This window comes from Carcharhinus amblyrhynchos, chromosome 19 (genome assembly GCF_965287045.1).
Source record: "Carcharhinus amblyrhynchos chromosome 19, sCarAmb.v2.hapA, whole genome shotgun sequence".
NCBI classification, from domain to species: domain Eukaryota; kingdom Metazoa; phylum Chordata; class Chondrichthyes; order Carcharhiniformes; family Carcharhinidae; genus Carcharhinus; species Carcharhinus amblyrhynchos.
Genome location: NC_137342.1, coordinates 46,939,416 through 46,955,951, shown reverse-complemented (window position 1 = coordinate 46,955,951; position 16,536 = coordinate 46,939,416). Strand labels below are relative to the sequence as shown.

Sequence of the window (16,536 nt, the reverse complement as noted above, 5' to 3'; positions counted from 1 at the left end):
TGGACAGTGCATTCCATTCACCAGCCTCTGTGTAAAAAAGCTTTGCCTCGCACATCTCCTCTAAACCTTTCCCCACACACAAACTGACATCCCCTAATACTTCACTTTTCTACCTGAGGAAAGAGTATCTGACTATCCACTCTGTCCACGCCACTCAATCTTGTAAACCTCTATCAGTCAGCCCCTCAACCTCCCGCGTTCCAGTGAGAACAAACCGAGTTTATCCAACCTCTCCTCATAGCTAATACCCTCCAGACCAGGCAACATCCTGGTAAATCTCTCCTGTACCCTCTCCAAAGCCTCCACATCCTTCTGGTGGAGTGACCAGAATTGTACACAATATTCCAAATGAGGCCTCACTAAGGTTCTGTACAGCTGCAGCATGACCTGTGAATTTTTATACTCAATGCCCTGACCGATGAAGGCCAGCATGCCATATGTCTTCTTGACTATCTTATCCACCTGCGCTGCCACTTGAGATTTAATTTCTAGTCAGTTCACTTATTGTTTTGAATGTGGTCCTCAATTAAACTTGTGGAGTTACAGTCACCAGTTACAATTCATATTTTTCATAATTCCTATTCAGAATGCATTTAGTGGTCAGCACTGCTGCCTCAACGCCATGGAATTTAGGTTTGATTCCTGGCTTGGGTCACCGTCTGCGTGGAGTTTGCACGTTCTCCCTACTGCCTGCGTGGATTCCCTCCGGGTGCTCCGGTTTCCTCCAAAAGACGTGCTAGTTAGGTGCATCGACCGTGCCAAATTCTCCCTCAGTGTACCCCAACAGCTGCCGGAGTGCAGCGACTAGGGGATTTTCACAGTAACTTCATTGCAGTGTTAATGTAAGCCTACTTGTGACACGAATAAATAAACTCTAAAAAAAAAGAGGTACCAATTTTAGTGATACAAAAATGAAAGCTGAACACGAGCTCTGTTTTAATAACTTTTATTAGACGTCTTGCAACGTAAAAAGGGTGATGTTAAAAAAAACAAAATATAGCTCTGAATAAAGGTTTTATTTATTTACATGGAAACGTATATACAGAATATGCTCTTCAAGCTTCTTGGGCCAGGAACCTAATCGTGCAGACAAAGGGAAAACAGTAAACAATCAGGAAACATAGAAGAGAAATGGCAGTTCAAACAGGAAAATTCATATTAGTTTGCGAGCTAAAAGAACTTATTCAATATGCAGAATATCTGCTCTGAGCACAGTACCAACTCCAAGCAAGCAGTGTGTATGTAAATTCAGTACAAATTAGCCTAAATTTTCCTCTCTGACTTACTTCAATGCTGTTAACCATAACAGTACAACATTAGTCAGAAAACTTAGGTTTCTGTCTTCGAAGCAACATCTACACAGTATTTCCATACGATAAAGGAAAGTATTGTGAGGTTTGTTTTTACTGATTAATTCCCCCTCCACCCCCTCAACATTTATTCCTTTCAGTTACAAAACATTTCTTTAAATCCAAAACTTGAACGTGGAACGTAAATAAAGTGATTGTTCAAATCAAAGACCGTTCCCCACGTGTTGCACAGTTTCACTTTCTCAGAACGACGGCAACTCCGAGGTGACCCAATAAGCTGCTTCAAATAAAAACCTTGTTCTTGGTCATAAAGACCATTTGTGTTAGCCACGGTTAACGTTTGATCGCGAGCAAATGATACATTCTGTGAATTTCTGAGATGTGAGAAAGTGCAGAGGCTGCATCATTCTGATCGGATAGCCTGTACTCTACCCGAAATATTTTTGCAGAAGGTCGTGAGAGAAATACAGATACTAATAAAGTGAGTTTACGGATTGAGGGGGATGGGATTATGGGCCGGGGGTGGAATGATCTGTACATACTGGGAGAACCTAATCTGGTTGCTGCTAATCTGAGGACCCTGGGACTAGCACACAGCACTAAATGCACAACTGATCAGGTTTTAAAAAAAAAATCATTAATTTGATCTAAGTTTAAACAGTGGCATGACAATTTAAACGTGAAGGTTTTATCTTTATATTAAAACAGTTCCCTTATACAAGTGCTGCAAAGGTTTTTGTCTTGTACACCTCAATTGCTGACATCTTTAACATTCAGAGACAAAAATTCGTAGCCAACCTGACCATGATATAACCACAAATTCTCTCTAACAACTGACATTGTTTCAGGAAACCACTCCACCACTGTAGATCGCAGTCGGGAGCTATATCCGAATTAAATAATGGCAGCACATTTCTTGCTTTCTCATCGATGCACTGATAATTTTTTTTATTTTGGTAATCATCATAGTGCAAAAATAACCAGTGTTTGTGCTTACTTGTGAAGAGTTAAGAATTTTTTTTGTGCCCTTCCTATTGTCAGTCTGTTCAGCGAGAAGGAAATCTTGAGTCACTTCTCACTGATAATCTTAAAATTCCAACCAGCTGAACAAACACATTAGTAGTAAAAGATGCCATAGAAAATGCAAATGAGCCCATTCATAAAATAGAAAGTGGGCCCAGTGAGTAATTGCAGTAATTCTTTGGTGTTTTATCTTTTTTTTAAAAAATATGATAGCATCCACTGTCCTGGTCCACAATTAATCATTACTGAAAAATTACATAACATTTTCTACAATATATATCACAATCCTTTGACAAGCCTTCAAAGCATTTTTCTTACCCAAAATTATAATCGACTAAACGTAATATCATGAACATTAGGTCACTGCATCTTTTTCCTTGGTTGTACAAACATTAGATTCTGGCAATGGAACTAACGAACTAAACAGAGCTTCAGAAAACATATGCTTGATACTTGACAAAGGCTGTAAACATGTGGATAGCTCAGGGTTAATTCATCAAATATATACAAAATGTAAAAAGACCGAGTAGGTTAACAAAGCAGGATACCGTCCTTCAGAAATTAAGCAGCAATAGCAATATTTATTACAGTTCTATTAAGCATAGCATGCAAGGTAACTAAATACAATGCACAGTTCCACACATTACCTTCAGTGTCATCTGCACATTATTCTACTAATCTGGGGAAGAAAACACTCTGATATATGTACTCTGTTTAAAAAATACAACAATTGAACACCATATACACATTAAAATGGAATGTGCAATTTTCTTACCACATATACAAACTGTAAGTCCATACAGAAGTAAGATAAACAAAAATCAACAACTGCTCTGCAGCAACTAGTACATCAAAATCTTTTATCACCAATGGGGTGAACTTCAACATTGGGAGGGCATAAAGTGGGCACACTGGTGAATTATACAACTGCCAAATCATTCTTTCCAATCGGGCTGATGGAAAACTGCTGATTTGCCGTTGCCCATTTTGCGTCCTCACTGAAGTTGAAATTCATCAATTTTCCAAGTGTTTACAATGGATGCATCCTTCCTGAATATTTCTTGCATAGTGGCGTTGACTTTAACCTCATGAAAACCCAGCTGCTTCATTTGCTGACATTCTTTAATATATTCATTTAGGACAGTTGCCTATTCTAATATAAAACCATTGCGGCAGAATGTTGTTACTGGATTGAATGGCGAGAGAGGAAAGTCATTCATTACACATTATTATATTAGTAAGGAATTAAATAATTCGTTTTTTTTTTAAATCCTGCTCCAATTAATACCAACAATACTCAATTTTTCCAAGTATGTTTTCTGTAAATACAGATCAAGAGATTATACCAGGTTTCCAACCATATTTGTATTTTCAAAATGAGTAGGGTTCATTTCATAAAATTACCTAGAAATGCAACATCGTTCCCACAGACCAATCTTACCAACGTCAATGTAACAATGACCCTTTGCTGAGGTAATTCTGCAGGCAAATAGCAGCCCCTATAGATGTGGCTCCAGCATTAGTCAACAAAGAGCCTAGCAGCTATGAAACGTTCTATGTTCTTAACATATTTAATGGACTCCTTCTTTGTAAATGGTACATTATACAGTGAAGAACACCTCCACATTACTCCAAAGTAAATGTCCTAGATCCTGATGACTTTATAATTTCCAATAGGTCCTTTGCATACAACTGTTTCTAAGCCCATATAGTTTCAATGTGAATTCTTCTGAAAGAAAATGTAAATTTTAAAAATCAAATCTCCTGGGTGAGTACAGAGATCATTATTAAAGTCTGCTCCAATGTTGAAAATTAAGCTGGATATTTTAAAGGAGGGCATTTTCTCCATTTTTGTCTTTAAAAATATAAAATTTTTAAAATAAAATGAACTCAAAAGCATGTTCAAAGCCTTCATACCTTTTAAACATTTCTGGTTTTAAATATGCCCCTTTTGACCATTTAGACAATTCAACCTCTGGATGTGTCACCTGCACTCAAGGCCACATCCAAGTCTGAATGGTTCATGCCAGGTTTTTTTTATTTAGTGCAGGAAATTGAAATTAGTTGGTGGTTACCAAAATGAGATTATTAAAAAAAAAGTTAACATGCTGTTGTGGAAATGTTTCTTTTTAATATGTGGGACAGGATTGCACTAAAAAAAAGGTTGGATTTTAAAATTTGCTTGGCATTTTTAGGACATGATTTTTTTCAAAATCAAATGTATTAATTTGTCATTCATACACCACACAAAAGATTAAGAAGGATGAAAGTAATGAATGACTAATTAACTAGTATCCCCCCCCTCCTAATTACCATAGACACTTTCGTTAACGTACTTAAATTTGAATTCTCTGCACTGCAACAAAAAATTTAACAATAGATTTTGTACTTCTGAAGAATTCACATAGAAGATGCACATACAACATGATTTTACTCCACGATGTGAGACAGAGCGTAATGTTTAAAGATTTGGGGAGGGATTCTCCGGCTACGCTTGCCCCGAAACTGGAGAGTCCCACTCAAGGTCAGTGTACCTTTGCGTGGTCTCCCTGCTCCCCACCTCCCTCCACCCTCTACGATTCCCGTAGCGGGCGGATGGGAGAATTCTCCCTCCCTTCCTCCTAAGGTTTTGTGTTTTTTCGTCCATAACTTTGTCATGTCACAGGCCTTTTTAATCCAAAGATTTGTTTTTGCATTATTGAAAGGCGAGCATCAGTGGCGTTGAATTTCTGCGATTTATGGCAAGCCAGCATGTGTTTTACTGGAACATGCTCTCTGCAGTCTGCCAGCTTCAGATCAACCTGGTAGTTGCTGGCTTCAAAATGAATGAGTAAGATAACCACACTCATTCTAGGGGCTGTTAGACCAAATGCATACAAGTGTTAGATATTAATGTGAATGACTCACAAAAGATTGGATGAGCAGTTTAGCTAAATGACTAGTAACTTTGGGTGGAATTTTACCAGCACGTCCGCCCGAGGTTCGTACAATACCCCTGAGGCCAATGGAGAATACTGTTCTCCGAGCCTCGCCTGTCCCCAGAGTAAGGGTGGGCATACCGGTAAAATTCCGGCCTTTAACTTTTATGTCACATTTAGGGCAACAAAATTCTTTGAGCACAAAGAGTTAAGCAAACCTGAACCCTTCAACAATCTGTCTCTGACGCGCACAGTACAAGGGTTGCCAAGTGGCAGTAATCACCACAGTTATTCTTTAACATTAAGTGGCCCTTGGTAGAGAAATCTGAAGCCCAGACAATTTTTAATACCGTTCTTATGGGATTTGCAAAGGTGTGATATACACTACAGCTATATTTGTCCCAAATATGTTTTATTTTTATACAAACTCTTCTATAACAAGGGGGAAAACAAATGGATGGATTATCTTAAGAAAAGGATCATGCCTCTCAGAAATATCACAATTTAATTATATATTAGTCTACACTGTAAAAATGTTCCAAAGAAGTCACTGCACTCCAAATAGAAATTTGCTGTATTGATAGAGTGACAATGTTTTAAGGAGCTAAATAATTGCAATTTTTATAAAAAAGTTTTAACTGTGCAGATGGAATTATCAAAATCTAGATTTTCAAAATCTAGGTAAGCTGTATAGGATAGTTTTTAAACTGGGGTACTTAATCCATAAAAATGTCACTGAAATTATCATGTGTCTTTCGTGTGATTTTGATATTCTACAGTATTGTTTCTGTTGACTGACTGGCACATCTATGCTGGATGTTTAAAAAAAAAGGAAAAGGTTTTCTCCAACAATTTTTCATAATGTCGGTTTGAAAATGTGCCATTTTTAGTGAGTAGAGATCGCTAACACATGGGTTTAAGAATCATTCTTGAGCCCATCATGTTTCCTCCAAGGATATGCTGCAACGAGGTAGGTTCGTTACTCAGAGAGTAATAAGAGCGTGGATTGCCCTGCCTGCAACAGTAGTGGATTCACCAACATTAAGGGCATTTAAATGGTCATTGGAAAAACATATGGATGATATTGAAATAGGGTAGGTTAGATGGGCTTTAGATTGGTTTCACAGATCAGCGCAACATCGAGGGTCGAAGGGCCTGTACTGCATTATAAATGTTCTAAATATTCAACCAACTGATTCAATTCACCTTAATCTTATAGATGTTGGTGGAAGTAATGTTGTGAAATCAGTTTATATATATATATAATGTAGCAAAACCCACCCACTGCGGTGCAGTAACAGTTAATCACTACATTTTCAATATGGATGTGCTAATATTTGGAATTTAGATAACGCTACCCTCACAAAATCCTTTTCTCTTGTAAAACCATTTATAACTTTTCATTTTTTCTCACAATTTATACTGTACCAGGGTATGAAACCTCCTTATTTTTAGACACCAATCATTAAAACGCATTCCTGTAGAGAAATTTCACACTCAAATCTCATTACGATAATTTGCTCTAGCTCATTAAGCTAGTCTTGATCTCAGCAAACTTCAGGGAGCTCGAATTGGATTAACTGTTTGCCTGTGTCGTCGGATCGCAGGTTTAAAAGACATCCGCAAAACAAAGCACAGTAAAACTACTCTTCCACCATATTTTCTGGTCCCAATCCCAAACTAAACAGCACAGTGCCACGGGAGTTAAACATTCTCCTTCTAACTCAAGTTGATAACATTTAGTACCAACTGACAAAGTATAAAACACAACCAAATCAAAGTGAGCAGGAGTATTGTACAGAGAGACCATTGAACTGGAGAGCACAGCAGATTGTTGTCAGAAGTATATCCAATATCTCCAAGATCAGGCTCTGTTGGTTCCAATTTGTGTACGTTCTTCCGTTTTGATTAACCGGGAATTAACGGGTGAAGACTTGGCAGGTTTTGAAAGCCGGCCAAATAAAGAATCTTTGACAACGCAGCTTTCGTCATCACTTTGAAATCCGCACTTCTCCAGAAATCTCTGAAGTGGTGCACATTTGATTGTGTCTTCGTCACATGCCAACTGATCCCATTGAAATATGTGTAGTATCCATCTTCTTGTAAAAGAGGCCCGTTTGCAGTTATATTAAGTTATTACTTCATGTTGATCAATTACTCAATGTGAGCAGTGAATTTCTTTTTTAAAAAAAATGCTCACTAAGTTTATTTCACAGCATTTCTCTGGCTGGCAAGTTTTCAGATAAATATCTGTCTGTTGCGTTAAATCTGAACACATTGGGTCCAGTGTTCATTTTCGAATGATTCTGGGCAAAAAAAAGGAATCACGGCAAATTCAGTTAGTTAGCGTATTGTGCATAGAAAGCAATCTTCACTCGTTCAATGTGATGACATAATTTGATAGCCGGGCCGAGTTTAAGCTCCATACATTCCTGGACTGTTGGCAGCGTCAAGAGTAATAGTGCCTGGCCATCAATGTCCTGTGGGATCGATAAGAGTAAATAAATGTTCCAATAATTCACTGAATTCAGAACATTAAAACTGCCTTTTGCACATACTGTAAACTCAAGATGAATTTAATTCTTAATTCATTTTATTTACACATCGAAATAGTTCAGTTTTAGTTTAATTCATTTATTAGTGTCACAAATAGGCTTACATTAACACTACAATGAAGTTACTGTGAAAACCCCCTCGTTGCCACACTCCGGTGCCTGTTCGGGGACACTGAGGGAGAATTTAGCACGGCTGGTCCACCTAACTAGTACGTCTTTCAGACTGTGGGAGGAAATTCGAGGAAACCCACGCGCTCAAAGAGAGAACGTGCAGATTCCACACAGACAGCGACCCAAGCCAGAAATTGTACCCGGATATCTGGAGCTGTGGGGCAGTAGTGTTAACCACTGCGCCAGCCCACCGCCTTATAATGGCTAACTGCTCTAATCTGCCAATGTAATACCGTTTCCATCTTGAACAGAACTCCCACACTGCCTAACAAATAGCATATTGGTCTTCTATTCGGGGCTCTCTCTGGAGCAATGAGAAGGCAAGTGCCAGGAAAGGTGCAATAATCCATTTTCAATTGCATTTACATAGGTTATAATAATGTATGTCATAGCGAAGAACTATATTAACTTACCTTGCTTCATCTGGCAGTTTTATAAGTGTGAATGCAGCCAGGGAATCAGTTTGTGTATTTATTTTGGCTGCGTTTTACATTTCTGAAAGTAAATTTGTACTGGTTCTATGAACACCGCATTGTGATTCATAGTTGAAAGAAAGAACATGATGTTCAACTGAATAAACAGAGAGACCTCTTCAAACCGTTCCCCTGCCAGAAATAGAGATGGGCTGAATCAAGGTTAGGTTTTTGTTTACTATTATGAGAACAGGAGGCAAATTATTAATGCATAGCCCTTCTGGAATTAAATTTCACTGATTTATGCCTTAATGTATTTTAAAGATGTTTCACATTAAGAGTTAGTTAAAAATGGTCAACTTTTTATATCAAGGAAATGTACCAAAGATTTATATGTGGTCAGAGCAATTGCTGTTTCATTAGCACTGTTCAGCTTTCTGCCCAGTGTTAAAAGAAAACACATGTTCTGTCATTAACATGGGTAGAAAACCTCACAATCTTAGATTGTTAAGGCCTCCTAAAACCTTGTTAATAACCACTCAATAAAACATGGCTATTTCTCATTCGAAGACAGATAAATTTCCTCCGGGTGCTCCGGTTTTCTCCCACACTCCAAAAGATGTGCGAGTTAGGTTGATTGGCTATGATAAATTGCCCCTTGGTGTCAGGGGGCTAGCTAGGGTAAATACATAGGGTTACGGGAATAGGACCTGGGTGGGAGTCTGACCGGTGCAGTAGAATGGCCTCCTTCTGCACTGTAGGGGTTCTAATTCTAAAAAAAAGCAGCCATTTGTTCTCTGATGCAATGACAAATTATTTGGAAGTGTAAACAACATAGAATGATGGAAATGTAGGGGTCACAAGGAGGCCATTCTGCCCATTTGGTCTTATGCTGGTTTTCCAACCTAATCCCACTTTCCAGCTCTTGCTCCATGGCTGGGTCACATGATCTCACGTCCATATCCAAATACTTTTTTTTTAAATACAATCTGGGTTTTTACCACTCCCCGACCTCTCAGGCGATGAGATTCAGATCCCCACTGGCCCCTGGGTGAAAAGAAACCCCTTTGCCAATTACTTTAAATCTATGGCCTCTAGCTAGTGACCTCTGTTATGGGATATAGGGGCTGGCCATTCATGCCAGCAGGATCGTCTGTTTCCGCCAATGGCACATGGAGGTGAGGGGTACATTCAATGGGAAACCCCAGTGACAATGGCAGGACCAGAAGATCCTGCTGCCGGCCAACGGCGGGGCCACCTCCTGCCCCTGTGAAACACGTGGCATGTTGCATGGCAAGTCCTGCCCAGGTGCTTTTTCCTTTTCTAGTTCCCTCATAACCTTGTACACCTCAATTGAATCTCCCCCCACCTTAGCCCCCAGTTCCAAAGAAAACAACCACAGCCTGTCTAACCTCTTCTCAAGGTTAAAATATTCCAACCCTGGCAGCATCCCCCATAACCTTGTTAGTTCCCACTCCAGTGCAATCACATCCTTACAGTGACGAGGTGACCAAAATTGCATGAACATTCTCTATGTGAGGCCGAACAAATGCTTTATACATTTATAGCATATTGTCTCTGTCCTTATATTCAATATATCAGTTGATGAGAGAAAATATTCCTTAGAACATAAGAACTAGGAGCAGGAGTTGGCCATCTGGCCTCTCCAGCCTGCCCCGCCATTCAATAAGATCATGGCTGATCTTTTTGTGGACTCAGCTCCCCGCCTGTTCACCATAACTCCCAATTTAACATCGAACACTACAGCACAAATAGGCCCTTCGGCCCACAAGTTGCGCCGATCACATCCATACCTACCAAGCCATTGAACTATCTGTAACCCCCAATCCCATTAGATTCCATATACTCATCCAGAAGTCTTTTAAAAGACCCCAGCGAGTTCGCCTCTACCACCACCGACGGCAGCCGATTCCACTCACCATTTCTTTACACGTTCAAAAATTTATCTATCCTTGCCTTAAAAACATTCAACGAGGTAGCCTCAACTGCTTCACTGGGCAGGGAATTTCACAGATTCACAACCCTTTGGGTGAAGAAGTTCCTCCTGAACTCAGTCCGAAATCTGCTTCCCCTTACTTCGAGGCTATGGATCCTAGTTCTAGTTTCGTCCACCAGTGGAAACAGCTTCCCTGCTTCTATCTTATCTATTCCTCATTCTTCTAAAATTGTAAAATCATTATTCTTAACCATTTTTAGCCCTAGAATCCCTACAGTGCTGAAGGAGGTCATTTGGCCCATAGAGTCTGCACCGACCACAATCCCATCCAGGCCCTGTTCCCATAACCCCACATATTTACCCTGTTAATCCTCCTAACACTAGGGTCAATTTAGCTCAGCCAATCAACCTAACCCACACATCTTTGGAGCATGGGAGGAAGCCAGAGCACCCGGAGGAAACCCATGCAGACACAGGGAGAACATGCAAACTCCGTATAGACAGAGGCTGGAATTGAACCCGGTTCCCTGGCGCTGTGAGGCAGCAGTGCTAAGCACTGTACCACTGTGCTGTCCCCAGCTCCCTGTCCTAGCTGTCAGTGACCTACGGACAAAGGTCCCTCCGTTTCTCTACACTTCAGAATCCTATCATTTATTTTGCAATTTCTTGCCTTATTTGCCCTTCCCAAATGTATTATCCTTCCACTTCTCCAGATTGAATTCTATTTGCACTTTCCTGCCCACCTGATCAGTCCATTGACATCTTACTGGAATCTTTCATCTACATTACCAACCACTAAGATCATTTTAGTATCTTCAGTAAATTTGTCAATCATGCCCCCTTTGTTTCAGTTAAAATTATGAAAAAAAGCAAAGAAACTAATGCAGTGCTCTGCAGAAATGCACTGGAAACAGCTTTCTAATCACAACCACTCATCAGCCATTATACCTCCCATTACTGAGCCAATTTTGGTTTCAGCTGTGCACTCTTCCTCGGATTCCCCTGAGCGTTTACTTCTGTAACCAAAGTGTCGTTTGTCATCTTGTCAAAAGCCTTGCTAAACTCCTGCAGACCATAAATGCATTATTCCTCATCAGCCCTCCATGTTACCTCAACAAGTTAGGCCAACATGGACCAGAATTATTCTGACGTCGCACATCAAACCACTGCTGCCAGCCAGAATGGCGAACCTGGTGCTCAACCAAATCTCCACTCACAACAGTAGGAATGGAGAATCCCAAACACAGACGAGATTAGAGAATTCTAGCCATGATCTTAGAATCATAGAATACAATCAGAGAATCCCTACAGTACAGAAGACGGCCATTCGGCCCTTCGAGTCTGCACTGACAGCAATCCCACCCAGGCCCTGTCCCTGTATATCCATGTATTTAACCTTCTAATCCCCCAGATAGTAAGGGGCAATTTACCTTCCTTTAGCAAATCCACAGGGACTGTCCTTGATTAATCAATGTATTTCTAAAAAATGTTTTTAAGCTATATCCAAAGTCCAACTCAAAGTTTCAGTCAGTGAGACATTACAGATCCAAGCTGACAAGACAGGCTGCCCTCGTCCTGTTTTGGACTCGATCTACATGATAGGAGCTGATAGGAGCAGGCATTGCACCCCCTCCAGTGTTTGATCTCACTTGCATTTTAGCCAAAAGGCCTAGATGCCGTTTTAAAAAATTGCTTCAAATGAAACCTCAACGTAAGCTCGTTGATTTCTATCAAGTTCAGGACAACAAAACTATACTTAATCTTGACAGATGATAAAGTCCCACTGATGTTATTTCCAATGTTTTGTCCATTGTCTAACAAAGGACATTACAGATTAAGTACACAGTGCAGTGCAGTGGAAGCAGAGCATGACGTCTGGACGTTTTTGATCACACAGATGATTGCACGGAGTTTAAGAAGGTGGATCCACAAGACCAGAATTCAAAACTTTGACTTTGCAAAAGAGGAGTGTTGATGAGACTCTCACAGCAGGGACACCAAATATGGTACATATAAACTTCCAACACTCTACCATCTGCATCAATTAGCATTTTAACTAGTTAAATCAAAGCCTGTTACACATGCGCGATGGTGGATTTTATGGGGAGACTAGAAAGCAGTGATGTTATGCTGGGAGTAACCTGGGTTGATTTAAAGTGGGACTTCTGCACCATCTTGGGGAAAGCCCCACCATAGAGAGATGGCAGCGATTCTGATTGGTCAGTAGCTCTGTAGTCCGAGCAGAGCCAAAACGGACTGGCGGCTGCTACCGGAACTACAGTAAGAAGTCTCACAGCACCAGGTTAAAGTCCAACAAGTTTAGTTGATAGTAAACCCACAAGCTTTCGGAACGCTGTTCCTTCGTCAGGTGAGAGGAAAGTTTGGATCAGAAACAGGGCCTATAAAGGCAAACACAGTTTACAGAATATCGATTAGAATATAGGGAGGCAAAGGGAGGGGTGGAAGGGGGGCAGGGGGTGCGGGGGGATGGCGGAAGTTTGTTGTGACAGTGTGTTGGAATTTAGTTCCCAATGCGTCCAGTAGCGCAGAACCATATTCATGGGAGATCCTGGTACTGTGCATATCTGTCACGTAATTGAGTTTAACGGTGCAGATGCAACAGCTGAGCAAAGCAGGCAATTACGGACGCTCAGTATCTGTGAGATAATTCCATGTTGGGCCCCTTGAAACTTCCTGGACCATTAACCATTCACCAACAGCATGTTACAATACTCTCTGATCAATAAAGTGGCTCAGTGACACTGTAACCTGCACGCTAGTGAATGTTTCTGTAGGTTGGGCCTCTGCTTTGAAACTGGCCCTACTGAACCTTTCTCGAAGTCGGAGTGATTTCTCTGCAGCATTAGAACTCAAGTGACCCACAGTGCAAGGATTTGCGTTGGGATCTTGAAATCTTTGAGGGCTCTGATGTATTTCATAGGGTGCATAGTGCTTTCCTGCTTTGGGAAACAACAGACTAAGATGTCCAAAGATGTAAGGGTTCGAGGGATCGGCCATGCCAAATTGTCCCTTTGTGTCAGGGGGACCAGCTGGGGTAAACACACGGGGTTGGGGCCTGGGTGGGTTTGTGGTCAGGGCAGACCCAATGGGCCAAATGATCTCTTTCTGCATGGTAGGATTCTATGATCTATGTACACCATTTTAATTTGTTGCCATTCAATTCTTTTCTACAATATGGGACAGTAAATCTTTTTTCACTAGAAGTTTAAAATATGCCACTCAATGAACTAACGGGTGCCACAGCCTAAATAATGTTCCTGTTCCTCTTTAGATATTCATATATGTAAACTGTCAGCAAACCTTATTGAAATCTATTTGATATGTGCCACTGGTCATAAATCAATCCTAAATATCGGAAAACTGTTAGATAGAGGCTTACTTATAACTCTAATGACTTATACTGACAACACTGAATTGATGAGTGCCAAAAGCAAAGATTCTGTTACAGTGGAGTTGAAGTTCTTTAATATGGCCTTGATCTATGGTATACTACAGCGCTCTGCATGAGTACTTTTAAAGTCTCTGTTTAATGACCATTTGAACTATTAATTTATTTTATCTGGTCTGTCCAAATAGTACAATTGCCTGCTGCGTTCAAATTAAACCATAAAGCTAATTTATAAAACCTCTGCAGTTCTCTTTTGCATACTTTTCCCCCAAAATTGGATTTACTGAAAAATATCAGGCTTCAACCTCAGAATTATGAAGCCTCTATTCATTAGTGTTTTTACCTTTGATAAACTGGGCTTAAGAGTAGCAAAGGTGTATTCACACACCAGCCACATTTAACTACCCTTGTGGAGCAGGTCACCTCAACTTTTATTTTCAACACATTTAGACATGGTGGACAGAGTCAGGATAAATCCAGCTCATTTATTCATTCCCTGATTTTGGGTCAACTAATTTTGATCACTAAACCAGAGGACAATAATTAGATCTGAATTTTCCTGCTATTCGCACCTAAATTATGACAGAAAATCTACTCATATCTGGCACAAACTCTGCCATTGTAAAGAGCCACTTCATATTTACACCTAATGACAACATTTCTGCATGAATTTTTCTGTGGATTAAATGGTCTTCCAGGTCTTTATTAATTAACTTTCATTAATTGCTGTATGCTGATCACAGAGTTCAGCCAGAAACCTTGCTTGTAGCCAGAATTCTCCGATTCGCCCACAGCTGGGATTCTCCGGACCCGCCGCAGTGAACGGAGGCTTGGCTGAGTGCCAAATTCTCCATTCTCACCGGCGGTGAGGCAGGACCGAACGAGATCGGAGAATTCTACCCTCAGAGACAAAGAGAATTTGTGGTAAACATAATGTAAAATGATGGTCTTGGCACACCTTTGGAGAGTAATCTGTTGAAGTATAAACTGATTGGGGCTGATTTGAATTTGGGATGGGGTAAGCACCTAGGATCCAAGGCAGGTGACAAAGAGGATTCCATCAAGTGCACTTTCTACCATCCTGATAGTGATAGGGTGACATAATAATGTTATTATTGCTAACGTTCAAATTGACAGTCATTTACGGGGAGGCAGTGGCATGGTGGTAATGTCACAAGACTAGTAACCCAGAGGCTCTAATGATGTAGGGACATGGGTTCAAATCCCAACATGGCCACTAGTGGAAACTGATTTCAATTAAATAAATCTGGAATTAAAAGCTAGTCTCAGTGATAGTGGCCATGAATCTGTTGTGCATTGTAAAAACCCATCTGGTTCATTAAGATCCTCTAGGGAGGCAAATCTTCCATCCTAAACTAGTCTGACCCACGTGACTCCAGACCGACAGTAATGTGGTTGTCTCTAAAAAGCCCAATGACGTGGGCTTAGTATGCCACTCAAAATGCTACAAAGTCTAAAAAGGACAGCTCATCCAGTCTTGATTTAAGACAGCAGAAAAGACAATGGCACATTGAGTCCTCCTTCCCAACTATCTGGGGGACTGTGCCAAAGTTGGAAGCACTGTCCCACAGACAAATCAACAACTATCTGTTTACAGTCATACTCACTGAATCGTACCCCCCAGATATTGTCTCAGGCAACATGATCACCCATATCACATGGCACAATTACTTGAGGTGTCACATAGTGCTATACAGTCCGGAGGGAATTGTCTTGGGAGTCCTCCATGCCGCTCTGAACCCCATGAGGTATCAGGTGGTGTCAGGTGGGCAAAGAAACAACCCGCTGGTTACCACCCACCCTCAGGTGATGAGTCAGAATCTCTCCATGTTGAACATCACTCAGTGGAAGCAAGGACACAACCATGTAGAGTTTTGGTCTCCTTATTTGAGAAAGGATATTGAAGTAAGGAGACCAACTGGAGGGGGGTGTAGAGGAGGTTCACTAGGTTGATTCTGGAGTTGATAGGGTTGGCTTATGAGGAGAGACTGATTAGACTGGGGCTACACTCATTGGAATTCAGAAGAATGGGGGGAGATCTTATAGAAACAATCAGGGGCCCCACCACCCCTCAAGCGGGTCAGGTGGCAGGGGTGGTGGTGGTGGCTCCTGCAGTGCCAGTCTGTGCCAAAGTGCCAATGTCCAGGGGGCACCTTGGTACTGCCCATCAAGCATCGGGCAGTGCCAAGGAGGCAGGGTCTAATGGGGTTGAGATGTCCTACTGCACAGGGATCAGTCAGGGAAGGGGGCAGGGTGGGGGGGGGGGGGAAGAGACTAGTTGTTGGGCAGGCTGGGAGGGGATGGGTCAGCCCTGTTGGGGAGGGGAGAAACTGGAGAGATCAGAGTGGGCTTGGGGCTGGGAATTATTGGGGTGGGGGCAGCAATCAGGCTGTAGGGGGGGGTGAAGGGCTGGCATGGGGCTGGCCAGCAATCGAGCTGACCAGCAAAGAGGGAGGCTGTTGGTGCTGGGGCACCGTGATTGCACCAATCTCGGCACGGACAGATCAGCACACGCGCAGTGGACCACTCAGCACACTGATTTCAGCCTCTCCAGTGGGAATTAGGCCCATTCCCTGAAAAGTAATAACATTCACGCTGGCAGCCTCTGCAGAGCTCAGAGTGTGGGAGATTCTTCTTTGAACTCCTTCTGAAAAAAGCAGCATGAATTACTCAATTCTTAAGCAAATTCGACACTTGGAATTTTTTTGGGGAGAACTTGGCCCGTTATGTACAGACGGGATTACTAAATTGGCAAAGCG

General features: G+C 41.3%; 1 protein-coding gene across 4 annotated transcripts in view; it reads right to left on the bottom strand.

Annotated features, from left to right (window-relative positions):
* Window positions 1-930: 930 nt before the first annotated feature.
* Window positions 931-16,536, bottom strand: part of sfmbt2 (Scm like with four mbt domains 2) — a 192,442-nt gene continuing 176,836 nt past the window's right edge. For all 4 annotated transcript variants that reach the window (XM_080207712.1, XM_080207714.1, XM_080207715.1 and 1 more), the window contains exon 21: window positions 931-7,731. In XM_080207712.1, the coding sequence (XP_080063838.1) occupies window positions 7,591-7,731 (141 nt within the window). In that variant the 3' untranslated portion in view covers window positions 931-7,590. The remainder of the gene's footprint in view (window positions 7,732-16,536) is intronic.